This window comes from Manis pentadactyla, chromosome 2 (genome assembly GCF_030020395.1).
Source record: "Manis pentadactyla isolate mManPen7 chromosome 2, mManPen7.hap1, whole genome shotgun sequence".
Lineage (NCBI taxonomy): Eukaryota > Metazoa > Chordata > Mammalia > Pholidota > Manidae > Manis > Manis pentadactyla.
Genome location: NC_080020.1, coordinates 10,464,665 through 10,486,859, shown reverse-complemented (window position 1 = coordinate 10,486,859; position 22,195 = coordinate 10,464,665). Strand labels below are relative to the sequence as shown.

Below are 22,195 nucleotides of genomic sequence, written 5' to 3'. Positions count from 1 at the left end.
AGGGCCGCAGGTGGTCCTTTTCCCTGAAGAAATCGCCGAAACTCCCCCCACCCGCCCGACCTCCGCCAGCCTGCCCTTCGGTGGGAGCCGGGATGTCCTCCAGCCCCCGAGACGCACGCGTTCCCACCTCGCGCAGACGGCTCGGTACCCAGCGCACAGCTAAACGCCAACACTGACGCGGCACCAGCATCCCACAAAGAAAGGAACCTGCAGAAAAGTCCACATTTCCAGCTGGCTTTTGGCTTTTTAATGAAAATGAGAGTCTTTCAGAGTAGCGCACTCAACCCCTATGCGTTTAAAACAAGTATTTCCACAAGGAGAAATATTTTAAAATCTACCTTGTAAAGGACTGGTTGTAGTTTGTAGTTGAGGAAAGTCAGGTTGCAGTGATTTATCTCTTGCTGGTTCCTTGCGGTTCACTCTCCCTCTTGAAGGGGCTTTTCTGCAAAGTTATCCAGTTTTTCTAAAGCCCTCCGTGGTTGGAGGACTGTGATCATTTCGGCAGGAGCCGGTCCGAGGCTGCCCAGGAGGCCCAGGGCAAACGGGTCGGCAGCGGTGGTCATGCCCAGGCTGGGGACTGGTGGCCACCGCGACCGGGAGACAGTCGGTTCTCGCCACCGGGTCCGAAAAAAGCGTCTTTATTTAAGTCAGGACCCCAGAGTGCCCGGAAGTTACCGAACAGGTGGACCAAAGACGGACATGTCATAAAAACGCAAAGCTTTTCTTTCTTTCCTGAGCACTCTCCTTCTCTCTCCCACCTGCCTTATTTCACAGACGCAGGACTGAACGTCCTCCAGCTGACAGACGCCAGCGGGTCTCGGAATCCATGGAGAGCCATCAAGGATCTGGAAACCCCGTGCCAACTCCCTGCCCCCGCCTCCGAGCTGCTTCTTTTCCCCCTTACCACGTTAGGCAACTGCATTTTGAATGGGCCAAATGAGTCACAATTTCCCGAAAATCAGTTAACAATGCCCTGCAATTAAAAAAATTTTTTTTACTTTTAAGTCACTGTGAAAGGGAAACGCACTGAACGCTTCTGAAGTTATGGTTTGCACTCTAGAAGTCCCCGCAATGCAGCCACAGATAAAAACATATGACGAATGCGGGATCTCTACGTGTTAGCTCACTGATACTACTGGCGGTTGTGTACGGATTTCAAAAATAAAGTAGGACCAACTACTTCCGACCTGTACAGCCGGCACAGCTGGGGTCTGTAAATATTTTTGACCGTATTCCTTGACAGTTAAAATAAGTTTAAGTGTATAACCTCAACATGTGTACATTTATAAATTAATGAACTAAAATATTACGTACATTATCAAACATACAAGAAAAACAGATCGAAGTACTATGAAAGTGTTTCTATCAATGATATATAATATATATAGTTCTAGTATTTTCACGCGTGCCCCACTTTGGAGAGCACGGCCAGCTGCGCATACAAGTGTGTGCAGTAAACTCAGCTGAAAGAAAATTGAAACAAATAAATGCAGGTGCTAGTGGGTACCTGGGCCTTGCTTCTTAAGGCTGTCAGCCAGGCCAATAATGGCCTCCGGCTGAGCCACGTGGGGCACAGGAGCCTATGGCGCAGCGGCCGGCCTGCCAGTCCCAGCCGGCGGCGGGTTCCCTCTGCCGCCAGAGCAGAGCTGTCAAAGCGAGCAGGGGTGGCGCGGCTGTGGGGGAGCCGCACAGCCCCGAGTCCCTGGCTCCCGCTCGCCACTGCCAGTCTGCAAGGCCGGGAGGCAGCCATGAACCGCGAGGAGCAGTACTACGCGGCCACACAGCTGTACAAGGACCCGTGTGCATTCCAGCGCGGCCCTGCGCCGGAGTTCAGCGTCAGCCCCCCTGCGTGCCTTTACATGGGCCGCCAGCCCCCGCCGCCGCCGCCCCCGTTTCCGGGCGCCCTGGGCGCGCTGGAGCAGGGCAGCCCTCCGGACATCTCCCCGTACGAGGTGCCCGCCCTCGCTGACGACCCCGGGGTGGCGCACCTCCACCACCACCTCCCTGCTCAGCTTGCGCTCCCCCACCCCCCGGCCGGGCCCTTTCCGGATGGGGCCGAGCCTGGCGCCCTGGAGGAGCCAAGCCGTGTCCAGCTGCCTTTCCCGTGGATGAAATCTACCAAGGCCCACGCGTGGAAAGGCCAGTGGGCAGGTAAGCCTGGCTCCCGCTCCCTTTGTCTCCCGCTCTCGGCCAGGCTGCCCCAACCGGTCCAAACTCTGCCTGGGACGTTCTCCCGGCTCGCGTTCTCAGCCGCGGGCTAGTTGACCAAACTACACGGTTAGCCAGCGAGGCCCTCCTGCCCTGAAGCTGGAACGGCTTTTCCACTCAGCTCTGCTCCTGGGAGCTTAAACCCCTTCCTTCCCTTTTATGCTGAACTCCAGGAGCCCATACCCTCCCAGAGAATCGAGGCCTGGCAGAGCTCAAGACTTCGGACCCTCCAACACTGCCCCCCCCCACCCCAGGATACCCTGAAGTGCACGTCCAAGAAGCCCAGCAGGGCTCTGGGATGCTCCTGACTCGGCCAGGAGCGCGCCTTCCGAGTCCGGGGCCCCCCTCTCGCCCAGAGCCAGCCCAGACGGCTTCATTAGAAAAAGGCAGGCAGTCTCAGGGGCACCCAGGAGATGCAGAAAAAGCAGGGAAGGGAAACTGCGCCCTCGCCTGCAAAGGTGTCCGGCGGCCAGAGGTGAGGGTGGGGATGAGGATGGGGTGCTCACCGCAAGGCCAAAAACTGGCGGCTCACGCTCGGAGGTAGGCAGGCAGGCAGGCAGGAGAGGGGCGTCTGCGATGCTCATTTCATCTATGAACCAACAAAAGCGCTTGAAGGGGGTCCCCGCGCTGCTTCCCAGCAAGTCCGCTGGAGGAAGGAGATGCTGTTCTTGCACAGCCAACTCAGGCGGCGGCAGACCTGGGTCCTCGCGGCCCCAGGCGCCGGCGTGCTGCCAGCAGGGCTTCCTGGCACCGGGAGGCGCAGACGCCCAGCAGCCCCCCGGGCCCTTCCCCGCCCCGAGCGCGCCGCCGAGTTCCGGCGCGGCCTGTGCCGCCGCCGCTACACAATGTTATCGCTTCCGCTCCCCAGCCCCTTCTGCTCACACCTGCAGTGCAAATAGTTGACTTTTCCTTCCAACCAACAGTCGGGGTAGTGGGAACGAGGCTCGAGCTGGCGCCCCCCAGAGAATCCTCGGCGCCCCTTCTGCCGGCTCTGGCCGCCTGCCCGACACCGCCCCGGCGCAGCCAAGCGGGACTTGGGGGTCGGGCTCTTCCAGGATCCCCCGGGGCTCGCCTCTCCCCGGTTCCCTGTCTCGCGAAGGGTGGTGGGGAGGACCGGACAGGCCCGGAGGCAGGGAAGGGCGCACACTGGGCCTCAGTCACCCCCATCTTCCGCGAATCCCAGATGCTGCGAGGGGCTTGTGCGTCCGAGGCCAGGCCGGCGGCTCGGGAGCCTGGTGAAACGCGGGGTTCTTTGGAGGCGGGAGGGGTTGAGGGAAGGCCAGCCCGTAGTTTCCTGCCAGGAGCTGCCTTCCCTGCGGGGCTCCCCTCCGCCGCGCGCTGGGAACGCGCGTTTCCGGCCTTCAGGGCCCTCCGCGCAGCTTCCCCAGGAAAAAGACGAGGGAGGCCCCGAACGAGGCCCTCTGGCGTGGCCTGACGCCCCCACCCCCGAGGGTGTTACTGTTATCCCTGCACTGCTGCAGCTTGGGCTCTGGCGGACCAGAAAGCCTGAGAGTAAGACGTGAGGGAGAACCGGCGGCCTTGCCAGGGGAAGGGGTGACCCTGGAGGGGTGACATCCTCCGCGGAGAGTCCTCGGGTCAGGGCCTGCACCCTCTGACCCACTGCAGAAGCTCAGCCGGGGTCAGCCGAGGGAAGGGGCCGACCCCCTCTCCTGGAAGCTGCCTGTGGGGTGCTGCGGAGGCCAGCGCGATCTTCTCGGGAAACTTTTCGGGGAGCCGAACTTCAAAGGTCTGGGAACCCACCTGCACCACCCCCCAGGAGGATTTCATGCCCCCGGGAGAGCCAGGTGACCAAAGGGCTTTCGCTCGCAGTATGGATACGAATATTAATAACAATAGGGACTTTTGAAAAACATGATCTAGAAAATGAATTGCATCAGCCTCACTGGCAGGCTTGCCCCCAACCCGCCTCACCCTACGGGAAGGGTGCAGGTTCAGGGACCTTGGCATCTTCCCAGTGACCACCAGCAGCCTCCATCCGCAACCTCCATCCCCTGCCACCTCACCCAGCACGCAGGTTCCGGGCTGGGGGGAGGGGGGAGAGGGAGGGCAGTGTTCCCCGAGCAGCCACTGGCAGTACCTCGGGGCCCCAAGTGGTTGTGGGTTGAATTTAAGAACCCTGAAAGGGCTTTTTAAATGTTTCTTTAAGGTTCCCTCACTTCTCTCCCAACCCAAGGAAGGCTTGGAAGTGTAAGATTAGGAGATGACTCCCAGCGCCTTGGCTTCTAGGAGCCTTCTTTGGGCCTGGGAGGCGGGGGAGAACCTGGGCGGGTTCTATTGGGTAATTAACCCTCCCCCCAAATACACACCCACTGGCCCCTCGACTCCCTAAGGCTCAGCCAAGTCACAGGAGAAATGTCCTATACCTCTGCTTGTAGGACAAGGCGATGTAGGCCTCTTCCCAGTGTTTTGGTGGAGCTTACCGCGCGCCGGAGTCCACCACCTGGGTGCCATCGGTGTCTGGCATAGAAAGAAAAAGATCAGGACCAAGAGGTGCCAGTGGCAAACACCAGAGCTGCGGTGCTGATCTGCCGGGCAAGTCGTTGTTGCCTTGTGACCCAGGACTGGAGCTGGATCCCCAAGCCCTCACCCCACTACTACCCCCTCCTCCCTCCTCCAAGGATTTCAGCTCCCCAGCAAGAATCCAGCCCCCAAGCCTTCCTTCACCGCCTCTGCCAGTATTTGTGGCCCAGGACACAGAGGCTGTGACTGACACGGACCTTCTCTGGGGCCAAGATTAGTATCCCTTCTACTCGAGGACAGGGGTCCAGCTGAAATTAAAATGACAATTATAGAGAATTTATCGGCTGCTGATTTGGGGCTGATTGCACAATATAACTATATGGAGAGAGAATACAGTGAGATACAATGTATGTCATAACCTCAGGTTTTTATTGAAGCCTGTCAAAACCAATTAGTCGTGAAATCAATTTGCTGTGTGGAGACCATTTTTTAAATGAAATAGTAAACAACAGGAAAAGTTAGCATCGTAAATGATAAAGGTTTTATGTCCTGAAATTTTTTGTCAGTTCTCCATCGGTGTGGGAACCGGGTGGTGATCTGAAATGTGTTTCTTACTGAGGGTCCTCGTCAGAAAGTTGTAGGGTTTTTAAGTACCGTATATGTATTAAAGGTATTGTATTGCCCTTGTAGAATCGAGTGGGTTTAGGTATCTGTATGTACGTTTCAAGCAGCATCAGCCTAAACACTGTTAAGTGGACTCATTCAAGAACCACTGGTTGACAGAGCCCGCCGCCAGCTCACGGAGAGGGTCCGCGCGGCTTTGAGCTCCACGAAGAGGCCGTCTTTACCCGGGAAGGGCTGCGTGCGCAAGGACTGAGCTCTGGGACAGGGGCCTGGGGGGCGGGGGGCGGCGGCAGGAGCAGCTGGGAGGGCCAGGGCTCCTAGGAATCGGGCTGGAGAGTTGGGGCTGCGTGGGTGGGGACACGCCAGGAGGAGCCACGGGTCGGGGGACCACACTCACGCTTTGTCTCCCACAGGCGGCGCCTACGCAGCCGAGCCCGAGGAGAGCAAGCGGACGCGCACGGCCTACACGCGAGCGCAGCTGCTGGAGCTGGAGAAGGAGTTCCTCTTCAATAAATACATCTCGCGGCCACGCCGGGTGGAGCTGGCCGTCATGCTGAACTTGACGGAGAGGCACATCAAGATCTGGTTCCAAAACCGCCGCATGAAGTGGAAAAAGGAGGAAGACAAGAAGCGCAGCTGCGGGAGCGCGGCCAGAGGTGGCGGGGACGTGGAGCAGGACTGCGCGGTGACCTCGGGCGAGGAGCTGCTGGCGCTGCCGCCGCCGCCGCCCCCCGGGGGTGCTGTGCCGCCCGCTGCGTCTGCCACCGCCCGAGAGGGCCGCCTGCCGCCTGGCCTTAGCACGTCACCACAGCCCTCCAGCGTGGCGACCCGGCGGCCGCAGGAACCCCGGTGAGAAATGCGGGCTCCTCCCTGCCGGCGGCCTCGGCCACTCGCAGAGAAGAGGGGAGCGGGCCTGGGACCGGGGTATGGACGACCGGCCCTGGAGACTGGATGGGGAGGGAGCTGCGGGGCTCACCCCAGACGGGGAGGGTCGAGAACTTGTGCTTTCAGGCGCCCGTGCCCATGGCAGCGCCTTGGGGAGAGGCTGGCAGACCTCCTGCAAGAAGAGATGCTTTCTGTGATATCTGGGGCCTCTTCTGGCGGTTATCGCTGGATTGGCGAGTCTGCTGCTGTTGTGTAGGTCCCAGCGCTCCAGAACTGGGACCTCTTCAGGGAAACCAACTTCTCAAAAGACAACAGGAACTGTACAAACTAGAACGATGCCCCCAACACGCTGCAAGCAAGCTGGGTGGAGTGGCTTGGTCTGCCCAAGAGCCATTTTTACTCTGGCTTCCTCCTTAACTTGTGGAAATAATTGAAACATACGTGGCTTCAAAGACCCAGTGAAATCAATACCCAAGGAATAGAATAATTCCTGTTCCTCTCCCTTCTTCAATTTTTTTAGCATTGCCACATACTTCACCAGCACATATCCTTTATTCTTCATCTCTTTTCCTCTTGAAGAAGAGAACATTTGCAAGGGTGGCTGGACAGCGGCAGCACTGGGGTGTAGGGGCAGGGCCAGAGTCTCTGTTGCACCCTGTTGGTTCAACACTTGGAGAGAAGGCAAAGGGAGATGATGGGCCTGGGGCATGAGATTTGGTGGAGAAAGACGGACCCCTGAGAGATCACTAAACTGAAGGCATTTGGAGCCGTGTGTTTAGCAAGCAGATTTAGCTCCTAGTCTCAGGGCAGGGAAGGCAGTGTGGAAAGGAAAGCAGAGAGGCCCAACCCACCTTGGAAACTAATCACAGAGTCAGTGCGATTTCTAATCTTTAGAAATGAAGGAAACGTGGTTGGAGAGTTTGGAAAAGGGGCTATTTTTATTTAAAGTTTTTAAATGAACAGTTCTTTACAGGCGGCAGATCTGTGATTTCCAGGTCAGTCGCTCATTTCAGGGTCTGGGCTTTGTGTCCAGGTGATGTCTATGGAAAACATGCAATAAATATGGATAACACAGAAAGAGATGAAACTGACTCCCCTCCCTTTGTATCAAACCTTTCTCACCCTGTAAATGTTTCCAATTTATTTTAAAACTTAAAGCAGTGTTTGTTTTTTCAGGGTTAACCAGGGGAGAGTTGGTAATTAAGAAACACCAGATTTGGGGTTGGGGTTGGGGTAGCATGTGGGAGGGGTGGATTTTCGGTTTGCTTTGCTTTGTTTCATTTTTAGTTGTCACTTCTTAAGATGAATTTCTTAGGCAATATAGTCCAGAGGCATGGTGTTCGGAGGCCACTGGCTAGCACTGTAGGCACAGATCCAGGAGCTGCCCAACCGGCCCCACTGAGGCGGGCAGGAAGTGTGCAGTTGGCCAGGGCTGTGGCCTGGTCTCTTTCCTCCCACAGCGGGGGTCTCAGCAGGGACTCTTTCCATGACTCTTCCCAAGGAAGTGCCTGCGATGAGTCTGAGCTGCCCAGAGGGTCTGGTGTTAAGGACAAACAGGCCCTGACTTAGTGGGCTTCCAGCCTCTGGGCCCAACCTGCTCCTCCCCAGCCTCTGACGACCGTCCTAACCCAGTTGTGCTCTGGAAGGTGCCTCCTGAACCCGGGCATGTGGCATGCCATCGGTTCAGTCCCAGCAGCTGCTATTACTTTCTTTTGCAAAGAAACACAGAGCTTGTTTCTGTTTTGTTTTTGGTTTATACTTTTGTTTTTCGTTTCTGTTTTTGGGGTGCATGTGTGTGGGTGGGTGTGGGGGGGGTGTTTGAGAGAGAGATCGAATCCTAATGCAGTGAATCAGAAAGCGGAAATTTCTCATCAGTGGCAGGTCTCATGGGGCAGACGAGTCCTTGCTCTGCAGCCTCTCCACGTGTGCCTGGGCTCCGGAGTCCGGCCAACCTGTGTTGGAACCGGGTTCCTCAAATGCAGATCCATGTCTGATACAATGATTCAACTTCTCTGCGCCTCAGTTTCCATAACTGTAAGGTGAAGGTGAATACTATCTCAGAGTTGTGGGATTTAAACCAAAGAAAACGTGTAAAGTACTTAATTCGGTATTTAGAAAATAGTTGTCTCTTCACATCCTTGTTTTATAACCATCATCATCATTTTCGGAAGCAACCGGAAGCTACTGCTGTAGAAATTGTCCGGGTCTCTCTTGGCAAATCCCTAGGCTGTCGCTGTTGATGCAATTCGTTTATATACCCACCGATCTTTACTGAGCACTTGCTATAGCTTTAGGACGTCCTACCTCATAAATCACCTCCTTTAATTTCCTTCAGCAACTTTCACCAGGTAAGTGAAACTGTCCGCATTTTATACAAAGGAAGCTGATGCGGGGAGGCATCCGCAGCAGGGGAGGACCGGATGGTGGAGTCCTGTCCTCAGAGGCCGATGAGGCTTTCAGGGCTCCAGCCCAAATGCACCGCCGTCTCTGAGGCTCCCTACCAATCTCGCGCGGTGCCCGGGCCGCCGCAGGCTCGCGGCTTGCCAACCCAAGGAGCCAGCGCGGGCCCCCCGGGGCCGGGCTTGAGCGGCCGACGGCGCAGGTGCTGAGTCCGGCCCGGCGTGCGGCCTCCAACCGCCCAGGGCCGGCCCTGGATCCGAAACTTTGCTGAAAACTCAGCTCAGCCCCTCGCAGGATTCGAACTCAGGGACAGCTCAAGGACAGGGAGTTGAGCTCAGCTTTCCAGTCCCGCCGCCCCGGGCTTGAATTGTTTCCTCTCACCTTCGTGTGGCCTTGAGCAAATTACTTAATTCTCCGTTTTCTCTTCCGTAAAATGGGCTCATAAGGGGATGAAATGGAATGATGTACTTGGAAGAGAGCGTTTCCGGACCCGGCCGCCTAGTCGCCAGCACACGAGGTGCGGGGTGGCCGAGGTAAAGTGTCCCTAGTGGAGACCGGCCCTCCAGCGAGGCAGGGAGAGCGAAGGCCGGCCAGCCAGAGGGCCTCGACGACAGGAGGGAGAGGAGCGGACGCGGGCCGGGAGTGTCTCTCTAGGGCCACCGGAGCGGCGGAAGCGGGCAGGGGACTTTGTGCAGACCCTTCAGGCCAGCGTCTAGGGCAGGTCCCATAAGCCTCTCCGCGTGGGACTCGAAATGGGAATCTCCAGCCCTGCGCGGCCACCCTCGGCCTCACCGACCAGCGGAGCTGACCGCGGGCCGAGGAGCCGGAGCGTTTGGAGCCCCAAACACGGGCCCGGTCTCCGGAGAGAGGAGGCCTCTAAGGATGACATCTCCCAGGATCCCGAAAAACAAAACAGCCATCCCGGCCCTGGGAAGGGTCTCTTTCTGCCAATCAAGTGCTCATCTCCAGGTCCCAGGACTCCAGAGGTGCGAACTTGGCTCCCGCCTCCCCTGTTAAGGCCGCCGACCTCTCTCGGTTCCTCGGGCTCGGCGAGCTCCTCTCATACGGTAAACAGACCCCAGGGGCCCTCGGAGGCTGTCGGGACAGCGGCGGGGCAGGGCAGGGCCCCGGCGAACACCGCGCGCAGGTGCGCTCCTGCGGGCTGCCCGGCTCTGCTCACCGCGAAACCCAGGAGCGCGCCCGCCTGCGCCCCGGCGCCCCTCCACTCCCCCGAGGTCAGCCGAGCCGGGGCCATAAGCGCCTCCGTTCCTCCCGGCATCCTCCACCAGAAGTGGGGTACGTTTGCGGAGCGCTTCGGATGCTGCGAACCAGCCGGGCGCTCCCCGCGCGCGCCACGTGTGCAGCGCGGGGCTGGCTCTGCCACAGCTGCTGGTCCCGGGATTCGGAAACCTGGGCGCGGGTGCCTCAGCGCACACCCGCTGAGAGAGGGTGAGCGCTGGGGTTAGAACCCGAGAGGACGCCGCTCTGCGGACGGGAGCCTGAGCGATGCGCCTCGATGTGAATAGCGCCGGATCACACAGCGCCAGAAAGAGCGCACGGCACACGAATATCTCCTCTGCGATGTGTTACTTCCTGTAGGTTTGCTAACTCAGTCATTCGAAGAAGTTCTCAGCCTAAACGCTAAATTCATACCATGCAATAACAATATTTATTAGAAATAAATGTTGCGGAGAAGTCGGGAAGTCGGTGATGGTTTCAGATTCTGCCTATTGTTTTTAATAGGTCTGATATCTGTAGTTCGCTTGCGCCTTTCGACCTGCGACTGGCGCCTGAAATCACTGAGCAATCTTTACTGGGCTCTGATTTTCTGCCGGGCACGTCTGAAAGTCGCACAGCTTGTGGAGGAGGCACTCACAGCTTTAAGAAGCGGATCGCCTCTTCTGATAGTCATCACAGCCATGGAGATTGGGTTGATTATCGGTGACTTTACCAGAGTAAATAGGGGTCAGGTTCCCCCAATTTCTCCTTCTGAACAACAAAGCATGTTTTGATTTCCCAAATTAATTTCGGCGCCTTAGTCTAACGCTGTCACCTTCTCTTCATCCTCTTCAGCTGATTCAGTTCAAGGCCATTTATGTTTGAATGAAATCTAAGTATTGCCGTGCAAGGTGGTGAGATCTGCCTGTTCTTATATTGACATTCCCTCATTCTCTCTCTCCCCTTCTCTTTCTCCCTAGATCTTCGTGCCTATGTGTGTACAGTGTGTGTCTTCGGGTGAGTCTATTTTTGTGTGTCTCAGTAAGCCTGTGTGGTTTTATATATATATATAAAATGTGTGTGTGTGTGCGCGCGCGTGTTGGTCCTACGTATGCCACAATGATGACAATGATCAGTGTGTAACTAGGGTCCTGGGACACCTTCCTGTATACTCTGCCCCGCGCAGACATCTCCCAAGTGTCTGATGACTCTGCTACTGCTGAAAAATGTCCACACATTTCTCTGTGTTGACACAATATTTGAAGGCAGGAAAAGCTATCTTTAGAAGAACACAGTTTGGGACTTTGGTAGAACTTGACCAATTGCTAAAGTAGTGCATGATTGAATAATGAATTAAAATTGTTTTCTTCTACGAAAAAAGTTCACAAGTAAGGTCTTTTATATTTGAACAGCATCACCTAGGAAACACCACCCCACCCCCCTCAAAAACCAAATTGTTAGAAGGGCCAGAAGAGGAAAGTTCTTGGTTGACTTTGAATCAAATTTTACTCAAAGCCATTCTGACAAGCTAGATGTGAAGGCAGCAAATCTAACGGGAAATTGAGGCAGGGCTGCAGGAAGCAGAAAGGCCTCCCTGCAGAGGAACTAGGAGTGATGCAGCCTCTGGGCTGGGAGTCAGCCTTCAGGAAATTGCTGCATGCAGACAGCTTGGGCGGTGGGAAATGATCTGCAGGTAAGGCTGTGTAGGAAAGGAAGGTCAAGCTCTGCAAATAGTGGCTATTAATAGCTGTTTAATAGTGAAAGTGGCTGGCTGACATAGGTCTTTAGGGCTACCTAGTAATAACCTGCCACTGCTGGGTTCCCACATTAAGCTTGGCTATATTTATATACCATGAGAGCAGAATAGGCATAATAAAAATTTAGTCCATTTTTTCTCATCAAAATTATTTTTCTCTTTAAATGAGATGCCATGGCTTTTGAAAGCATAGATAGCAATATTTTATAATTCAACTTCAAGTTGAAGGCTTGAAATCTTTCCCTAAATACAGGGCACATGGACACTTTAAATATATGCCGTATCATCAGCATACATTCAAGATTCTTGTCTGCATTACCAAATACATCAAACTATCCTAATGATAATTACATGTATAAAAATTGTAACAATATTTTTGTTGCCATTTATATCATTTGAATAATTTATATTTTCCTGTCCCTTCAGTTAGTTCTATTTCCAAGGGAATGAGAGTTTGAAAATACATTTCTCTTATTTACACATCCTCTAGAAAAATTCAGAAGTTCCACACTTTTAGATATGTCTGGAAATACTGCCAATTTGAAATTGACATATCACTATTTCTACTTTGGCAACTCTAGAAATCCAATAAAATGTACAAAATAATCTCCAAGATTAAAAAAATTGAAAAGTACTACATAATTGAACTTACTGCAATAAATAAATGCATGGTTTGGTTTTATTTAGTGTTGAAAGATTAATTTTCTTGACCAAAGTGTAGTAGAGTCAATTATTTTTCTGCTGGATGAGTGGTCCTTTCATAGAAACATAAATAGATCTCACGTTTGGTGAAGGACAAGCTAACTTTCATCCCGCCTTTGGTCTCCAGATCCACTAGAGGAGAAAGGAAAGGGTCTCTGGACAAATATGGAAACTAAAAGCACCATTTCTCAGCACTCTGAGCAAAATTTAAGTTTGAGTTCTGCACCCACTATTTGCTGCCCTTCTGAATGAGGGCAAATAATCCCTGTGAGCCTGTCTACTCACCTGTGAATTAGGGATAATGCCGTCTCATGTGATGGTCATGGGGACTAGACAAAATAATATATGTGAAAGGTACATACATTGGTGAATGAGTTCTTTAGACAGCACGTGGTTCCTCCAAACACTGAGGTCTTTCTCATCCCATTAGACCAGGGACACCATTTTGCTCAGTGGGCCTCACTGGCCCCCCACAGACTGGATGTGGGAGCCTCAGATCCTCCCTTTGATGGGGCTAGTTAGGTCTCTTTCTACCATTTCCCAAGAGTGTCTGGGCTGAAATGAAAAGTCACATTGGTGCTGACCACACTTGAGCAAAAATCAACCAACAACTCTGTAAAATATAGAGCCAAAAGCGAGCCACACTGAAGTTACACTTCAAACAGCATTGATGTCAGAATTCAATTAATTTGATGTGTAAGGCACACATATTTTAACTAATTTAGGGAGTCTCATGACCAAAGATAGAAAGTCTCTTTATAAAATGGAATTTGGCTAGCGGTCCCTAAGTCCCAAGAATAGGTGATTGTCCCAGGACTTATTTAATAAGTCATTTCTCTAGATGTTACTGGGGTGGCTAGGTTTGGCTGTGACCAACAGAAGCCCTAAATAGAGGTGGCTGAAGAGTAGAGCTCTTTCTCTCCTATGTGCAAGTCTGGAGGCAGGTAATTAAGGGCTAGAATGTTGCTCCAGGATTGTCTGGGAACCCAGGCTTCTTCGACTTCCCTTTCTGCTATCCTTAAATCGTAGCTCTCATTTCACAGTCCTTTCAGGCACTCCAGCTAGGACACCTGCTTTCCCAGCAGCAGGGAGAAGAGGCAAGGAAGACGGGTAAGCCCTTGTCACCACATGGAGGGATACTGGTCCCTGAAAGGTGTTCTGTAATCCCTTGAACCTGTGAATATGTCCTGTCATAGGACAAATAGGGACTTGACAGATGTAACTAGGTTAAGGACCTTAAATAAGGAGATTGTCTGGAGTATCTGGTGGGCCCAGTCGAATCACACAAGCCCTTAAAAACAGAAAATGTTCTCTAACTGGGATCCAAGAGATGCAGCAGGGGAGAGTCAGAGAGATTCCCAGTGTGAGAGGATCTGATGTGCCATTGCTGGTCTGGGATGTGGGCCACATGCAAGGACTGGACAGGAGCTTCTAGGAGAGAAGGGACTCACCTAGGGGACAACAAGGAAAGCGGGGGCCTCAGTCCTACAACCACAGGACCTGGATTCTGCCAATGACCTAAATTCTGTCCAGAGCCTCCCTTGAAGAACCTAACTGACCAGCAGCTTGGTTTTGACCTTGTGAAACCTGGAGCAGAGGAACCTCCTGAACCCAAAGGGGCTTTTAATCTACATACACTGGGAGGGAATAAATTTGTGTTGTTTTAAGCTATCAAATGTGTGGCCATTTCCTACTGCCTCAATAGAAATGAATGCAGAAATAAAGCAAACACAATCCCCTTTGATGACAATTTGAGGGCATTATAACACTCCTGCTCATACTGCATTAGCAGGACTTAGTTACATGAAAACACCTACCTGCACAGCAGGCTGGAAAGCATAGTCTTTATTCTGGATGGCCATTTGTCCAATTAAAAATGGGAGGGGACAGCATTAAAGGAGAAAGGGTAGAACGGATATCGGGGACAGCTCCCAGTCTCCACCACTGTTACCAAAAGCCTGTATACGAAATCGTCATAACACTTTGGTGTTTTCTGCAAAATCCACAAATGAAAACAATATTCTTCATTATCCATAGCCTCTACATGGAGCCCATGCCCTAGGATTTAATGCTAGAAGGAAGTTTGTTCAGACAAACTTGTGTGCTTGCTTTTTTCGATAATGAGCGCTCTATGACTCTTTGTTTGCCTTGTCTATCGGAGCTCAAAACTAAAATTAGTATTTAATTAGAGTTCAAATCTGTCTCTCATCCTGGCATGGCAATACTGACGAAGGCAGAGATTTTCAGCAGAAAAGCTGGCTTTCAAACTGCTTCACAATTCATTACTCTTCTGACTACGTGGCAAATGACTTGGTATCTTGGAATTTGTTTCCTCATTAGTCAATTTAGAGAGAAGCCCCAGCTCAGAGGATTGTTTTGAGGGCTAAATAAAATAATGAACTTTTTGATATGGAAGCAGGACCTAAATGCTGTATGTTATTATAAAACACTAGATCTCTCTTTCCTCTAAATCAGGGTTTTTCAAACTGTAGGTTGCAACCTATTAGTCAAGGATGAAGCCAGTTCAGTAGGTTGTTATCAGACTTTAAGAATATTTTTAAATTGAAGTATGGTTGATGTACAACATTGTGTTGATTTCAAGTATACAATGTAGTGATTCAACAATTATATACATTATGAAATCCTCACCCCAACTAGTATAGTTACTATCTGTCAACATAGAAATATGTTACAGAACTATTGACAATATACTCTATGCTGTACTTTCATCCCCACGACTAATTTATATTATGATTGAGATTTTGTGCCTCTTTATCCCTTTCACTTATTTCACCCACCCACCCCAACCCCTCCCCCGTGGGAAGTACTAGTCACTTCTCAGTGTCTGTGAGTCTGTTGCTGTTTTATTCATTCTGTTTTGTTTTGTTTTTAGATTTCACATATAAGTGAAATCATATAGTATTTGTCTTTCTCTGCCTGGCTTATTTCACTTAGTGTAATACCCTCTAAGTCCATCCACATTGTCACAAATGGCAGGATTTATCGGACTTTTTAAAAATTAAATAAAATAGAGTAGGAAATAGAGTACATTATGCATAGTGGGGATAAGGATTGCTTCATGGATGTTTTTTTCAGTTATACGTGTTTGTGTCTAATAAGCCATAATATTAAATATATTTCTACTTTGGTTGCCATGCAAAGTTTTGAAAACACTGCTCTGCATGGTGTTTGATCTTTATGTTATCTATTTTTAAACCGTTTTGTTTTGTTTTCATGTCCCATTTAGTATGTGCCTTTATTGGAAACCAACTCAAATACTCTCTGGAGGGAGAAAGTTGTGCTTGGAATAAAAGAAGTGGGAGCGGAGAACTCATGTGCAATACTTTTAAATCCAGATGATTATTAAGCTCTTATTTCTCAGCCTCAAACCCACCCTCCCATTCTCTCCTTTGTGAGGCTGAAGCTGAGCTGAGACCCTGGGGCCTACGTCAGCTTCCCTTTCTGCTGACCTTCATCGGCGGCCCTCATTTCACAGTCCCATAGGGCACTCAGCCATGACACCCACTTTCTAATCAACCAATTTCTAACGTGTTCCGCATTTCTCCTTTGGGAACTGGCCTCTGGTTCCCTTGTGCCAATCAGCGGGAGGCACTGCAGGGAGGCGCGAGGGGTGGAGGCTGGATGAAGGACCCCGCGCTTCCTTTCTGCTTCCTTTTCACGTCAGGAAGAGACAGTGGGACGTGCTTCTTCTGATGGTGGTGGTTTAGTGCACTACCGCCGTTCATTCAAGTTCGCAGCGTTTCCAGAATCAGCACGTCTCAAAGACATCAAAAATCTCACCAAGACATCGTCAACCGTTGGCCAGCAGCCCCCCCTCAGAGATCTGAGTCAGCTCCAAGGACCCCTCCTTCAAGTTTCTAAGTTTTCGTATTTACAACCTCTTGATTATCTGCCCCAGCCCTTGAATGGTAGCTGATTTTTGCATTGATTGCCTCTGTGATACTTTCATGCTGTCTTTTTATTCTTAGTTTTCCAACATCCGGTTGTTCTCCTTGCTGAAGTAACTTGTGTTGTGTCTGTCTCCTGACTAGATCTTGGACTTTATCCAGTAAACAACAGCAAAACTGATGCTGGGCCAGTTTAGGAAGGACTGATAGCTCCCACATATGTGCTTCTGAGAGCCTAGAACTACCACATTAAAAACCCAGATACCTTGCTGGGGCAACTACGTGAAGTGTCCACACGAAGTGGTGGCTGCATGGACAGGAGAAGTCCTGAGAAACCGTGTGGAGGGAGAGACACACCTGAGCCTCTGGAATTCTCCAGCCCCTGCCACCATCTGACTGCAATTCCTCAGACCAGCAGCAGAACCAGCCAGCCACCCCCAGTCAATCCACAGAACTGTGAGAGATGAACCTCTAAGCTTCGGGGTGGTTTGTTATGTGGTCATGGACACCCAAAACATCCCTTCCCCATACCGTGCCTTACTCTGGACCCCACATACCTTTTCCATTTGTACCTTTATTATATTACCACTCCAGTTGCATTCTCTGTCCCCCCCTAATACTAAGTTTCTTGAGGGCAATGATTACATCGGATTTATGTCTTTTACCTGAAAAGACTGAATATAGAAAATAGAAACCACTTGAAGCATTTCAAGCAAAAGGTGATTCAGTATTTACAAAATCACTGGAAGCAAGCCACTGTGAGACTTTAGGCCCAAAAGTCATATATCCATTGTTGTGATACAGAGGTCTGAAAACTGCAGATAATGACCACAGCTGACCCACATCCAAGAAGATGATGGCCCAACAGTGGAATGTGGAATCTGGTCATGAAGTACTCCCGTCTGCCAGAATGAGTCAGCCACAACTATCACAAGAAGAATGACTCTGCTTTCTGTCTTCCAGAAATTCCATGAATGCACCTTACCAGCTGAACTTTAATTGCACCTGCAAGTCTTGCTGCTTAGACTTCTAAAATGTATGTTTTAACCTTCCAGCTAATACTAAAGAGGGGAGAAGCGAGATGGGGTTAGGAATGGATGATGAGGGCCAATCAACAACATGCAGCCCCTAATGCGATGCCCTGGTAAGTAGCAAGTCTTTGGATAGGATTGTTGAATGAATCGATCAATATACACATTAACTAGCTTATAACCAGTCAGTCTAGCCTACAGTTGTGGGCCTATCATGGACTCCTTGCTGTACTAGATGCAGGGAAGATAAAGGTAAGTAGATGGTGAAAATATTTCCAAAAAGCCAAACCCAAGGGTATAGCCAAGTGTGTGGAACAGAGTGTGAATTTTATAAGGTTCTCCCTATTGTTTGTGAAGTGCATATCTTCTGCACTGTCATGAAAGTAAACAGTAAAAAAAAAAGATGCAGAATCCATTTCAAACATTAACCTTTTCAACCTGTTTTGCAAGAACAACCAATTTCTCCTGGAACTAAGGAGGTTGGTTTTCCAAGGCCATCCTTGCAGCTGATTCTAGAAAGTATGTCTAAAGCAGGTTTAAATAAAATAAATCAGCCACCAAGTTTGTATTCTTGAACATAGTCACAACGAAGGCCATATTGACAGGTAAATTCTATGGTTTCACCTCAAACTTTATTTAACCTTGGAGGTTGACTAAAATCACTTCACATGTACTATTTATTTATTCAAGCTATCAATTATAGCAGCACTGAACTGTCGATCCCTCAGTGATGAGGACTAGAGCAGAAACCAGAAAGAGAAACTCCGGACAACAGGTTTTGTTACTTAGATCAGCCATTAACTTACAAAAGCAGGTTAAGATTTCATTTTCACCATTTATAAAATGCAGGTATTATGTGGGGAGCCAAATAATGCTGATACAATATTGGGAGAGACTTCATCCACCCCATTACCCTGTCACTGTTTATCTGAGAATATGTGAGAGGATTTTTGTGACCATAACGCTCATGAACAGTTAGTTACAAAGCACATCCCCCACACAATTAATCTAGCCATTCATAGATACAAGACTAAGATTTTTTTTTAAGGAAATTAATTGATCTTAGTAGATTTTGTGGAATTTTGTTGTCTCCATTACTATGGTTAAGATCTTGTGTGTGTGTTTTTTTAAAGAATCACTTATATATATATATTTGTTTAATTAATTAATTTTTTTTAACCAAGTATTAATAGTAGTTGACTCTGGGGATTGGAACTGGGTGTTCCTTTACATTTTACTTTTTGTCCTTCTGCATTGTTTACATTTTCAACATGAGGCATGTACTAATTTTTAAATTAATAATAAACTTTTTTAATGTTATCAATGATTAACGATGAGTAGAGGGAGTACAGGTGATTTTTAAATTTTTTCCTCATTGGAACTTTCATGTTGAGGAAAAGAAATGGGCGCGATTTAAAAGAACACTGACTAAATTGTCACTTTTGCTACAGAAAGCGCAACAAGTGTATCAAGTTACAACTGGGACTGCTTTCTGAAGTCTGTAAAGCCTTCTTCACCTCATTAATCATTGGCTGACCTAGAGAGCCTCAACGACCTGAAATAATGACGTGGGGTCAGGCGGCAGTACTTGGGAACGCTGTCTGACTTAGCATGCCCTCAGACCAGACGGTTCAAGGTCAGACCGACCGAAGGGACAGGAAACTCTTCCCCAGGGTCTGAGGGGGGGGATGGTAAGAGGCCGCTCAGCTCCTGTGTGGCTGTCAGCCCCTGGCCTGAGAACACCAGAATAACAAAGTTGCCTTTGTCAAGGGAACTGGACGGGGTGTGATCCCTTCTGTGGTTTTCTGTTTGCTGGTTGGTTAGTTTGTTTCTATAAACTGTTTACTATTTACCAGGCCCTGTGCTGATTTCTGGGGCAAGAAAGAGGCAAAATGAGGGATTCCCTAGCCTGGAGAAGCCTATCACCAAAAGCAAGAATCCAACAGGTAAAAGGGGACAGTGTAATACCCACTGTAATACAGAGCAATAAGAGATACGGGTTTATACAAAGTGCTCAAGGAATGTAGAGCAAGGAAAAACCAAGCCTGGAGGATTCAGGGAGATCTTAGCAGAGTCTGAGGCAGGCAAATTGAGGAGAGGGACTGGAAGTGGGAGAGACCCACTGGGGCAAAGACCCGAGGCCAGGGGCACATGGGAAAAGGATGCTCGCTAGTCCTACATTCATTTCACACTGCTGCCATCAAATGAGCACAAACTTAGTGGCTTTAAATGACTCAGATTTATTCTCTTGCAGTTCTGGGGGCCAGAAGTCCAAAATTAAGGTGTCATCGGGGCTGGGTTCCTTCCGAGGCTTCAGGGGAGGACCATTTCCTCCAGCTTCCAGCTTCCAGAGGCCGCCTGCTCTCCTTGTCCTAGCCCCTTCCTCCCATCCCTCCAGCCTCTGGCTTCTGTAGTCAGCACATCTGTCACCAATTTCCCTGCTGCCTCCCTCTTATAAGAACCCTTGTGATGACATTGGGCCCACCCGGATAACCCAGGATCATCCCCCCAGCTCAAGACCCTTGACTTAATCCCATTGGCAAAGTCCCTTTTGCCCTGTCAGGCAGCAGTCACAGGCTCCAGGGCTTAGGACCTGCGGGTGGCTGGGGGCCAGCGTTCTGCCAGCCACAGTCCCCGGAGACTTTGCATTCTAATTCCTCTGCCTCAGCAGCTCTTCTCCCTCAGTCTGCTTAAGTGGCTCCTTCACAGTTACTTGTAAACTTCCCCGATTTACTTAATGTCTTTCACTGCAGTCTCCTCATCTGGAAAATGGGAATAATAGACCCAACTTAGTAGGTTTTCGTGAAGATAAAATGAGTTCATGGATGGAAAACAGCAGCCCCAAGAAGACAAAGAAATTGTATTTGAAAGAATTGGCCTTTTGTTTTGGTTGTTACTGTTTCTTTCGTCAGCCAGGTTCCTTACATTTGTTCATTATAAATGCCTTTATTCCAGTGTCACCTCTGCAAAAATATCTTTCCTAGCCACCCTATCTAAAGCAGTCCTTCTAGTAATTGTCTGCATATCTCGGTTTCATTTATTCTCATAGCAATGGTCACACTCTCACATGGTCTTACAAATGGCATACATTGATTTACTCTATGCATTTATTGTTTTTCCTCTGCCTCCTCCACCAGGATGTAAGCTCCATGTCTCATTCATCACTACTTTCCCAGCATCTACTGAGTGAACGCATCAAACTCCGTAGGCCAGCATCGTCTAGGGGAGTAGCCACTAGCCACATATGGCCACTGAGTCCTTGAGACGCGGCTATTTCAGACTTGAGATGTGCTCAAAGTGCAAAATGCACATCAGATTTAGAAGTAGTGGGAAACAAATCATGTTAACTATCTTAATAATGTTCATATTGTTTATGTGCTAAAATGATAATTTGTATATATTGGGTTAAATAAAACATACTAACATCATTTCCATCTGTTTCTTTTTAACTTCTTAATATGGCTACTAAAAAATTTAAATTATGTATATGAGTTGGATTATAATTCTACCAATATAAATATAAGCACTGCCCTAGAAAGCCCTTATGGCATGTGTCCTAAAGCTAGACTGTCTGAGTTTGAATCCCTGATCCAGCTACTAGTGGTGGGACCCTAGGTAACTTATATAACATTCTTCAATAATGTAGCTATCATTAGCTAAGCTCCAAAGAAAAACTTATTTTTTATCATAGAAGCTCAGGACTTTATACATGTTTGCAAATAGAAAAAAAAAGAATATGAATCTAGAAAACTTCAATAGACCCTTAGTGGTTTGTGTAGGAAGAGAGAGTTCACTTTTAATCATTTGTATTTCTGTTGATTTGTATTTTTCACAATGACTGTGTCACATTTGGAAGAAAAAAATAGGTACACTTTTTATAAATGAATAAAAGCTTGAAAAAAATTCCTTACATTTGTTCATTATAAATGCCAGTTCTTAAGTCCCAAAACTGAAACTAAAACTGTCCCTGAGGGTTGGCCAGCCATGGCCCTCACTCATCTCATATGAAAGCTCCAGCATCCAAGATAGCCTACCCCATCCCAGTCCTTCCATTGTGTTCTGCAAATCAATTCGGGGACATACCAGGCCTAACAAGTGTCCAGGGAACTACTTAAAGAATTTTCATACTTCTTTTTCAAATATTTCCTGTTTCCATTTTGACTTTCCTCTAATAGTTTTCTCAATGTTATAATAACACAGCACAGAGCCTTGTGTCTGGCAGGTTCTCAACAGAATGACTCATGAAAATAATGAGTATATGAGTGAATTCAATCTAGCCATCACTTCCCTTCTTCCTCTCATCACTTCCCATCCTCTCACTTATACTTCTTACTATTTTTTCACTGTTAGATTACAGTTTTCCAACACATTTGATTCCTTCCTTTTCTCTCCCCCCAATGCTAATATCTCCATGGATTTCTTTATACTTTTCATTTTATTTACCACTTTTACCCTATGCTCCTCTTTAATGTAGCTCCTGGTGAAATTTTGGGAGACATGTTTGGATTCCTGACTTTGGCCAAGAGTTATAACCATGTTTTCAAAATAACTCTTTGTATGTATAATATACCACTGTTTATCTCAGAAAGGGGTAATGTGAATTATGTATACACCATGATGATATAATCAACAAACCAGAATCTAGACTACCTCATGGCATTTTCTTCAACAAATAAATAGCAACATTAAAAACAGATTGAAGGGTTAATCTCTGCTAAAGATTAGTAAAACCATAAAACACCTATCAACCAATCATAATTTGTGATGCTTTCTTGTATCCTTTTTTAAACAAACCAAACTAAAATAAACACATTTACAAGACTTCTGAGACAATTATAACTTTGAACACAGACTTGATATTTGGTTATATTAAGGAATAATTACTTTTTTTGGAGGCATAATTGACATAACATTAGTTTCAGGTGTACAACATGATTCAATATTTGTATATACTGCAAAATGATCATTACAATAAATCCAAT

At 48.8% G+C, this 22,195-nt stretch overlaps 1 protein-coding gene across 1 annotated transcript; it reads left to right on the top strand.

Moving 5' to 3' along the window:
• Positions 1-1,641: 1,641 nt before the first annotated feature.
• On the top strand, positions 1,642-7,267 carry PDX1 (pancreatic and duodenal homeobox 1). The gene is made up of 2 exons (XM_036917357.2): positions 1,642-2,151; positions 5,727-7,267. Exons 1-2 carry the CDS (start codon positions 1,749-1,751, stop codon positions 6,164-6,166), a joined length of 843 nt encoding a protein of 280 aa, XP_036773252.1. The 5' UTR covers positions 1,642-1,748; the 3' UTR covers positions 6,167-7,267.
• The last annotated feature ends 14,928 nt before the right edge of the window (positions 7,268-22,195 follow it).

What these genes read in the sequence shown, in the direction of transcription:
- PDX1 (XM_036917357.2), top strand. Translation starts at nt 1,749, where the DNA reads ATGAACCGCGAGGAGCAGTACTACGCGGCCACACAGCTGTACAAGGAC. An exon ending in GTGGAAAGGCCAGTGGGCAG is followed by an intron (nt 2,152 to 5,726) that starts GTAAGCCTGGCT and finishes TGTCTCCCACAG; the next exon opens with GCGGCGCCTACGCAGCCGAG.